The 10,711-nt window shown below is 38.1% G+C and overlaps 1 protein-coding gene across 1 annotated transcript in view; it reads left to right on the top strand.

Moving 5' to 3' along the window:
• Positions 1–364: 364 nt before the first annotated feature.
• Positions 365–10,711, top strand: part of LOC104489809 (cAMP-specific 3',5'-cyclic phosphodiesterase 4D-like) — a gene marked incomplete at its 3' end in the record, with an annotated part of 54,895 nt that continues 44,548 nt past the window's right edge. Inside the window, exon 1 of the mRNA XM_010132013.1 lies at positions 365–658. Coding sequence (XP_010130315.1) covers positions 594–658 — 65 coding nt within the window. The remainder of the gene's footprint in view (positions 659–10,711) is intronic.

Below are 10,711 nucleotides of genomic sequence, written 5' to 3'. Positions count from 1 at the left end.
AGGATAAAAAGAAAGGAAGAATTAAATTTCTAGGTAAGGTTTTTAGTTAACTTGTAATAAAAAGTCTTTGTTCCTTTTGATACTCCACAGAGACTAATTTATCTAGCAAGTCTCTAAGTGGGAATTCCCTAGAAACTCATTAATGTTACTAACTTACGTTATTTTCCTTTCACTTATTATCCATCAATATTGTTTTGTTCTTTTTTTTTTAATGTGATTGACCTTTAAACCCTGTTGTTATCAAACTGGAAGAAAGATATAGAGACTCTTTTCAGCTGCCTTCATTCCCATGTGACCTGCAGGGAGAATAGATTCAAAATAGACTCGTTCCTCCCAGGGCAATGCAAGACAGAAAAGAAAAGCACTGTCATTTCCGAACAGCACAGTGCTAGAGTAAATTCAGCGTGAAAAAGGAAGGAGTTGCAGCGTGTTAAAATTCTTCCTCCGCAGCCTGGATTGTTACAGGAGACAGATTTTGAGGGCTTTAAAAAGCAGAGGATTTTAAAAAATGCTTTCAAATGGAGTACTTTGAGAATGAGCTTTCTAAGGACAACTGATGTTTGACTGCTAGAACCACTGAAGAATTTTTCAAAATGAGCATTGTTATGAAGCCAAGATCCCGATCTACCAGCTCCTTAAGGACTACCGACACAATGTGGTAATGTGTTTGGTTTGTTTCTTTCAAGCTCCCCTTCCTATTAAGACACATAGACATGTCCCGAGAAAGTCTCAGGCTTTAATTTTAACTGATAGATTTTGTATGGTTATTGAAGCTCTTCAGCTGCTGGATTTCACAAATAATAGTAAGAAACAAAATTATTTAGCTTTTTATTGTACAATATCGTCTGTAGTGTTTTTTTAATGAGAACGCATTGCATACTTTGTTTAACTCATTACATAACATTTTTCCCATTCAGTAGTCAGCTTCAGTCCTTGCACTTGCTATCTAAAAATCTTCAGTAGATTTATTTCAGGAAAAAAGTTGTAATTTAAAGTTTGCAGTTCTGGAGGCTAGAGAGTGAAATGAAGCTATAGTTTCTATGAGCTATTTTAAGATGCTTAAATGTGGTTTTGCTGCATAAATAGACTGACTGGTGGAGATAAGTGTCCTGGGAGGAGACAGACTTTAGAGTAGCCTGTGTGAGGCTGTGCTGTGTTATGCTTCATGCGTTTCCCCTCCTCTCAGAGGCTCAGAGGAGTAGAAGCACCCTGTGGCAGTGATCTGTGTGTATGATTTTCTTGCAGGTTTTTTCCGTTAGCAATCAGCAAAGTTCTGTCTTTTGCTTTTTTAATTTTACTTGTAAGAAATTTATGGTTTATGTAGCTTAATAGGCGCTGATAGAGCAGGTATACGAAATAAATTCCCTCTTCCCTTTTAATGTCTCCTGCATTTTTTTCCTCTCTCTGTGTTTGTAATAAAACCACCATCATTTTAGTAAACACGTAATAGACTAATTGTTTAGGACATTGTTTAACTGGTATAAGATAATGTATTTTAAAATACAGCCTATGTTTAGACATAAATGGCCTATGTTACCGTGAGATAGACCAGTAACTAAATCCATTTCTTTGATAGGAAATGTATCAAGTTAATTGAACTTCAGCCTATGAAAAACTTTATGTTTCAAATAGTCCTTGTCCTGAGTTAAAGCCATGTCAGTATTACATTAAAGCAGTTAGGAATTTTTTCCAGGTATCCTTTTCTAAAAACGTTTTATAGTAAAAGAAAATGAAATAGCTACACTACTCAAAATATAGTGTTGTCCAGTTTTCTCAGAAACTGCTAAGGAAGACTCTGCTGAAATAACTGCAATAAGCAGTGCCTCTTTATTAAAGTATAATGAACACCATGTCAGTGAACTATATATTGCTCAAGTGTTACACTCTGCAGGGTGTCTCTAATGAGGTGAATTCAAACATACATACCTTAATTATTACATACAACTGTGCAAATAAATCCGTATCTTTCAGAATAATAATTTTCCCTTTCATTTATTTCTTTTTTGACTGCTTCCATTGATTCTCGAAGGAAAACAAGAAGTCATTTCAAAGAAAAATTCCTTGTAGCCCATATGTGCAGGTTGATTTGACCACCAACTACTCTGTCTAAAATACCTGCCTGTCCTGCTTTGTTGCCATTGCCGTTAGTTATAATGATGATCTGGTAGGTGAGAATACCTGTTCTGCTAATTGTGAATTGGGAGTTCCTCTGTGTTTACCCCAGTATTTGGAAACACTACCCGAGCTCAGAGGTGGTAGTTGGGGAGATCCTTGGAGGTTGACTAGACAAAGTACGTGCTGTTCTCTGGCAGAGTGGAGCGAAGCCAGGCAAGCCCTGCCCCAGCCAGAGACCAGAGGAAAACTGGAGTACAGAGGGAGGAGAGAAGTGGAGAGAGCTGCTGGCCGCCCTGCACTCAGCTCAACTCCCATCTAGCTCCGGCTAACCCACCCTACTACCCGCAGAGCCCAACCAAGCAATCTTCGTGGTGGACCTGAGCACAACCATTTTCCATATTGCCTGCATGACTTCAGTTGGGGTTCTTAATCACCAGACTCAGGAGCCTGTGGGTTTGTCCCCACAGGCCAGCACCACTCCCTGCAGTTCTCTGGGTCAGAATAGCAACACTACAGTCTCACCACAGTATTTAACAGCACCAAAATGCTTAGGGATAAATAACACGATGAAGTCAGGAGCAATGACAGATGTTAAAGGCCAGGAGACAGGAAGAGCTACAGTATGTAATTCTCTTTTCCTTGTCTGTTAGTGTAGCAATCCTGCTGTGTGTTGGAGGAGCAGGGGTGACTGGGAAGAAGGATTAGATGGGAGAATGTAAGAAGAAAAGTCACAGTGGGGGTTGCGCGTTCCAGGAGCACAGAGGCTTGAGTACTGAAGTATGGATATCTCTCTTGCAGATGTTTGAGAGAATTGTTTCCAGGATGTCCTTGCACTGCAGTTTCCCAGGAGAACAAAGTCCCCATGAAGAACAGAAACTAAGCTCCCAACATGTGGAGACCAATGGGAGGACAGAAGAGACTTAGAGAAAGGGCAGAGAAATCTCTGCTCTTGGTTTCCTGAAAGTCACCCTCTGTCCAAAAGATGCAATAACTTTAGGGTATATGGTAAAAGCATGGTATTCTTCTAGTATCCATATTATGAAGCATCTGAAAGGTATCATCCATTGGTAGTGTGCAGAGGTGTACCAGCTGGCTTTGAGGAGGTGTGGGTGAATCCAGGCTCTGCTGATGCTTCTGTTTGCAAAGTAGGCTTGGTGGGTGCTGGCTGTGCTTAGCGTGACAGTGGAGTCTGTAGGCAAACCTTTGCTTTCTGATATACCTGGGAAAATTTCTCCTGATGTTATAGTGACTGAAGAAAAAGTAGATGGTTGCTATATTTATGCAAAATAAGAAGGTAACTTATTAAGGATTATTACCTGTTAATGGTGCTCAGTTCTGCCACTCATTCCTACTCATTCCTAACTTTGGGATGTGATTGTGAAGTGTGTGTGAATTGGAACATTTCTGGGAAATAGCCTAGAAGAGATAAATAGTGGTGTAGACTTTTCTGTGAAGACAATTGATTAGTCTTGTTATTCCTGAGAATGAATAACAAGGTAGTAAAGAAACTCGCTGTAAAGTAAAATGTTAACTGAGACAGGAGTACATGCATTTAAATGAGAATGTGATTCCACTTTCTTGAATATTTCTTTGGGAGGTTTTTTGTAATGGAGGATAAGTTTCAACTTATGAAAAATGCTATGTCAAAGGATCTGATTTAAAACTTTGGAAGTTCAAGTGAGGAACTGGCGGGAAATCAAGCATCCAGGGTTGTTATACAGCAGTTTACTGGCTGTAAGAGGTGTAGCTGATCAGATTTTAGAACTTCGTTATTTTTTCATAATACAGATAATTAGCCCGAATAACTAATAAGCCCCAGGAGTACTGCCAGCTTTTTGCCACAATCCTTCCTGTGTGGTGTGTCTACAGTGATCGTTATCTGCTTACTTTGTGGATTGGCCTTCCTCTGTCTTTATTTATTTTTTGTTACATATGTCAGTTCAGGCTTTCCTGTTTTTTGGAATTTAGGGTTGACAGATCTACAAAGGGCACATCCCAGCCTCCCTGTTGCCCCTGAGAACAGAGGCCTTCAATTATTCAGTTTGTGGTATTCTGTAGAACAGTGCATCTGTTCTTACTTTACTCAAGAAGTGGGTGGTATTGCTTGTTTGCAATATCATGAAGTTTGGTAGATTAGAAATTGCTGAAGGATGTCAGGTATGACTTTCTCAGTCTGTAACATATTTATAGATGAGTGAAACAAAACTGATCTATTGGATAAACTTCTCATGACCATACCCTAATATGTAGATCAGTACAGGGGTGCTAAATAAAAGTTTTATGCAATGAAGAGAAGAAAATTCTTGTGGCCTGACATCAGAGGGTAGGGTTGTTTCTGGGACAGAAGAGCTAGGACAGAAGAATGAGACAATGTGCAGCTGTCCTGACCTGAGGTAGCTGTACTGGCTTCCTGACTTAAAGGTAGCATAGAGTAGAACTCTGCTGTGAGGGTGACCAGTCTTTTGGTTCCTGTGTCTTGTGAGAGGAAGGTGTGGCTTCATCACAGTGCCTAGAGACAGGCCGTCCCAAAACGGTTCAGTTCCTTGGTAATAGCTTGGCAAGCCTATTGCCAATATAAATATCATTAATAATGATACTGTTTATAATAAATGCAATTGAATGAGTTGTATACCTCTAGGTTATTGGCATCAATATACTTTACTTGAAGTCGCTGCTGACTTTCAGACTGAGAATCCTGGTGCTGGGGAGATCAAGAGCAAAACCAGGGTATTGGTTGAAGGAGTATTTGTCTACAGGGCAGAAAACAGTATGTAAATGTAACTGTGAATAATATTAACAGCATTATTACCACTTGGCTGTGGAATAGTTAAGGGTTTTCATTCCTGAATTGGATGAATCTGTTTTCCTCTCCAGTATTATGATTGTTTGTGGGAAGCAAGTGCTTGTTATTGTTGCCAATGGTACCTGTTCCTTGTTGCTATAGCTTATGAAACTTCTCTTGAACAAAAGAGGGTTGGTATCTCACATAATTTTCAATTATGCTTTTAGTAGTTGAAGATGGTGAGTACATCCCACTGTGAAAATTCTGTGCAAGCTGCAGTGTCGAAACTGCACTGATATGGACACTGAAGTACCAAATATAATACGCAAAATTGTGGGATTTCTGAATGCTGAACAAAGCTGACAAGCTAGAGATGACCTTTCCTGCATGAAGGATGATTCCATTCACTGATGGAATTTGTAAGTGACTCCATTTAGCAAAGCAGCTTTCACAAGCACTATGGGTCTCAAATCATGATAACCATAGAAATTTGAGGTTGTATATGTGCTTTTACTTACTCGGCCAGCGTCAGTGCTAATGAGGAAGCCTGCACAACCAGCATTACACTATTTCCTGCAGTGTGATATGTTAAACATAAACTCTTACAAAATTAAATGGGAACAAATGCTATTTTCTCTAGTGAATTAAGGGTGGAGTTTGAGGTGATTAAGTATTCTATTTTTTAACAGTTTAAGACATGTCCTACTGGGCCTGACCAGTGGTCTACCTAACCACTATTCTCATATTCAGTCTTCACCTGCAGCAACAGGAGAACGTGAAAGCCTGTCCTATACCTGCAGTCCAGTCCAGTCATATTGCCCACCATCTACTAGACTTGTATTAGGGATATTATAGGGATTACCCTTGCGTGTTCCCTTTAGAGTCCATCTAAGGACGTGTTGCCTATGGATTTGTCTAATCTCTTCTTTCAATTTGCTGACACTGTCTTCCCTCACAGCCTTCTGACAACCTTTCTGACTCTGTAGGAAAGCACTTTCTTTACTGTGCTTTAAAGTATTGTCCTACTGGTTTCAACAAGTGTCCCTTAGTTCTGTCATTGTGGTGAAAGATTCTGAATTCACTTTATCCACCAACTCGATGACTTTATAAAGTTCGGTAATATCCTCCTCAGCCTTTTTCAGTAGAAACTGAAGAGTTGTAGCCTTCTTAGATTTTCCTTAAAAGGATGCTGCCCCATCCCTTGATCATTTTAGCTACCATTTGTTGTATTTCCTCAAACACCACTGTATCCTTGAGATACAGAGCCCAGACAGCAGGCATTATTTAAGATGTAAACACACCAAGAATTTTATACACTAGTAGAATTTTTTTTTTTTTCATCAAACTCGTTGCTGGTGATGCCTAGTATGCTGTTAGCTTTTTTGACTGCCATTTCAAGTTGAGTCAATGATTTAGAGAATTTTTACTGTTTTTTCTTGCCAATACAGTCTTTTGGCATGGTTTCATCTCTGCGTTTTTTTTAGAGCAGAAGTGGTAGACTTGCCAATGTAATATCCAATTACTTTAACATGAATGTGATAAGAACTGCTGTCTTAAAATAATAAATGTCTTTTAAAACAAGTAAAAATATTGCAAACCAAACCAAACAGACCAAATGGCAAAGTTTGACTCCAGCAAAGAAAGGGCACTTCCTTGGGGTCATTCTCTTTCCAGCCACCTCCAGAAAAACACAGGTACTATTCTTTACCACCACATGCAAGCATATGATGTAGTTCTCTGACACTCACTTTTGTGTGTTCACATACATTCCACTCATGATATTCCTGAAAATATAATCTTGCATATACAACACAGTTCATTCTCACACATTCTCCCTCTGTAGATTATCAGGTTGTGGACAAAGCTCTCTTCAAATGTAAGTGAACCATGAGGCCAGTGGAGATGAGGCACTTCAGTGTCTATTCCTAGCATAAACTAATGGAGACGTCAGCAAGCATTATGGGGACCTCACTTGACAGGTCAGACTGAATGACCAAAAGCCCATTTACAGCTGGTTCAGCTGGGTAGGAGGTAGCCCAAATCTGGATCAATGCTGAGATGCCTTGATAGAAGTCCTCTCATTTTTCATTCCCTTCCATTACACCATGACTGAACTAGTTGGGAGACATCTTTCTTCAAGCATAATTTCCTGAGAAGCACAATCACAGTGTATGGCATAACAGGCAGGATTCATCTCACCCAAAGAGAGATGATTGTACTAGTAATGTAACAGTCTCAGTGGACAGAAATACTTCCTTTCAGGGTATGACTTGCATCACTTCAGGGGGAGATGTGCTCTTGATGTCACTGATGTTATCCACAAAAGCTCTGCTGAATATAAATAATACATATAAATAGTATGTATAAATGAAATCTAACCTGTATATGGGCACCTACAGTGTGCACATTTAACCAGATTAACTCTTTCTAGTGCAACTATGCTGAATACATACTTTAATATTTAGTAAAGTTTTGGAACACGGCCGCAAGAACAAACCAACTACTTAGGCTGAAGGTAATGTTGAAAGAACTTTGTGCTCAAAGTGTGGTGTTTTTTTCATCCATGAAGTCATTAAGCAGTGATGTCATCATTCTAATGCCAGCACAGATGACTCAACCTCATTAATGTGATCCCCATCAGGTTTCAGCTATGGTGGATTTTAATTCAGGCTAAAATGCACTAGAGCATGTTTCTTAAGTAATAGTACAATACACATAAATAGATTTGTGCACTCTTTTATTTGTTGGCATTGGTGATACTGTGAAGATGTGTGCATACATGATTTAAATAGGTGCATGACATGGCTGTAGTTTGATAAGATATGATATGATCTTTTAAGTATTTTTTCTTTAATCAAAAATTATTGAACACTTTCAAACCTGTTATGTAAAAAAGGACACAACAGTGCACAGCTTTAGAAGCTAACTGGAAGAAACTGATTTTGCTCATCTGACTCCGTTTTGAGGATTTGAGAAGCACAGAAAGAAACTCATGACTTAAATTTGTTTCTTCTCCACTTCATTTACTAATTTCATGACAGTGCCTGATGGTGCTGTTTAACACTAATACCCTAAAAACCTCAAGCACTAAGTAAAAAATATTTTCCTCTTAAGAACTTTTCCACTTCTATGAAAGTGTTAAGCATTATAAAAAGGAAGAAGGTTGCCTCAGAAGTGCAAATAATTTGTCTTTTTTTTTTGTCAGAGGTCTCAAAATAAATACCGCACAAATCAACTGAAAAATTTAATTTCAGTAGTTTCATTATGCTTTATTTCAATTTAATAATTTTAAATTATCCAAATCAACTATTTAAATAAAAAATCATGTCAGACTAGAAAAAAAGGGACTTATTTTGATGAAAAAAAGAGTTCTGGTAATTCTGAATTTTATCCTTAAATTTATTTTAATAACAAATTGTTGTTTTATGGGGGTTTTTGGTGAACAGTTTCAGTTTTGTTAAAATTGTATGGTTTAGTTATCAACATTTTGGAGAAATTCCTGGGTGTGATTATATAAGACACTTAAAAACAAATAGCTCTAAAACATGTACCCATAGATGCTGCATCCATACAGGTCTAGACAACACATGGCAAAGACTTGCACGTTGGTGTCAGCCATGCTACCCTGGGAGATGGTGGGATGAAGCTGTACCAAGGCCAGTTAGCCCTACTGCATGGTGACATGGCTATGCTGCTTTGTGAACCCCAGTGACTATACCACACGGTGCTACTACATCTCATAGCCACTGCCAGCATCCACCCACGCAAACATCAGAGCAGATTCCAGCAAGCACTTTTAGGAAATTCTTTCCAAGAGATAGATATGGAGGAAAACCAGCCAATCACTACAAAAGCTTCTTGGTTGCTGCTGCCCTGGAGCATCCTCTACGTGAGATCAGTTACAGATCATCTTCATTCCTAGAGCTTTATAGTATTAATCAATTTATTGTCTCAGAAATGTCCATTAGTGAATTGAAGCTTGTAAGCAATGCTGACATGTGATGTTTCCTTGACTTAGCCAACATCTATTTGCCTCTTGTCACACCCCTATACATTTGACTTATTATCTGGGGTCCAATTCTGCAGCTAGTTTACTTTTACTTCTCCCCTTTTTTCCTTTGCACTTTTCCTATCTGCCTTATTTACATTTAAATCTTCCTTTCCAACTGTGTTTGAAATAGCCTTCCTCGTTTGATTGTCATGCTAATTTGCCATCGTGAGACTGCAACAAAACAGTTATTTTCATAATGTTAACTTCATTTCATGAAAAAAATCTCTACGTTTCGGTTTTTGCTTTCAAAACTTCCAGATATAAAATAGCTATTTTTACGCCTAAAAGTGAGCAATTGTGTTATTATGTTATTGCAGCTTTCATCCTTCCTTGTTCAACCTCTCCTACTCTGTTTGATGACCTTATTGCTGTATCACAAATCCAGTTCTAACATGTTATAACAGCTTAATCATTCCAGTAGATTTGCACTTTAAACACATGATGCCTATAATCTTGGACAAGTGTTCTTTTGTGAACAGGTATGCCTCTACATACATATTGTACGTGTTATGTAGTATAACCTGCATTTTCCTCTTCTGTACCTCTGTGTTTGCCAACTGTGTCTGGTGTGCTAAAAATTTTATTTACCCCTCGAACGCTATGTTTCTTCATATTTCGTGTGAAAAGCCACAGTGTGATAAAACCTGTACTCCTTATGGTGTATATGATCAAATTATGTGCATCAGGCTTCCATAAGTGACCTCCTTTGTCTGAAAAGTTTGTAGTCTTATTGCTATCATCTCACACTGTCCTAAGGTGTGTTTAAATTAAATCATATGTGAAAATACTATTTTCTTTTCCCACCCTAACTTTTATTCCAGTCACGTTTTTTTCATTCATATAAATGTATCTGCTTCTGTTAATTTCCACTTGGCATAGTTCTAGTAACTTTTATATAAAGCCAAACCTTATAGTCAGTTGAAATTCTCGGCTATCACATTTAAAAATAGAAGATTTAATGATGATTGAAAAGGTTGTAAATTTGAATTCAAAGTTTCAAAAGTTAAAAGATGGATAAAAGATATGTTGGTTTTTTGTTTGCTTTGTTTGGATTTTTTGTTATTGTTGTTGGTGGTGGTTGGTTGGTTTTTTGGGGGTTTTTGGCTTTTTTAAAATCTCGTAGTTTTAGAGATAATCCCATCAGCCATGCTTGTATGCTCTATCAGCCTCTATGAGATAGAGGAAAAAGTGTAGGTTTAGGGGACCTTTCAAAAACTCAGGAGTGACATCCTAATATGGGCAGCTGCTCCCAGCTTTCCTCTGAGCTCAGTCTCCCCGGGGACTGCTGTGGAGCCTGGTCTTCACATTCAGACATCTGTGAATTTACATGCTGTAAATCTTCCCCGCATGATTTATAAATAAACATTTTTTAAAGTTTTGCTAAGTCATCTTGGCAACTTTTTAGAAAACAAAAAACATCTTTTTGTTTTGTGTATTTACTTCTTATTCTTGATTCATGTGTTTATTTACATTTCATGATTTGCATAAAGATGGTATGATATGCCTTTATCTGCTGGGGTTGCAACGTACATAGGAAAAAGGAAATAGGAAGAAAGGATGTCCGATAGGCTGAAATGTCATTTCACAAATGCTAGATAGATCTCGACCAATTCTTGTGTACAGTTTTTCATAATTTTTGGTCTATTAAGTCTGACACTGCATTTTTAAAATTGCCAACAGATATATCCTTGCTTTTTAGACAGAAATAAGAAGGTTTAAAGATGAGCATTTAAAAATTAGTGGGCCTGCACTCACAGAAAGAG

This window comes from Buceros rhinoceros, unplaced genomic scaffold, assembly GCF_000710305.1.
Source record: "Buceros rhinoceros silvestris isolate BGI_N320 unplaced genomic scaffold, ASM71030v1 scaffold12052, whole genome shotgun sequence".
In the NCBI taxonomy this organism is placed as follows: Eukaryota; Metazoa; Chordata; class Aves; order Bucerotiformes; family Bucerotidae; genus Buceros; species Buceros rhinoceros.
Note: the sequence above shows the minus strand (reverse complement) of the source record. Positions and strands in the feature narration are given on the sequence as shown.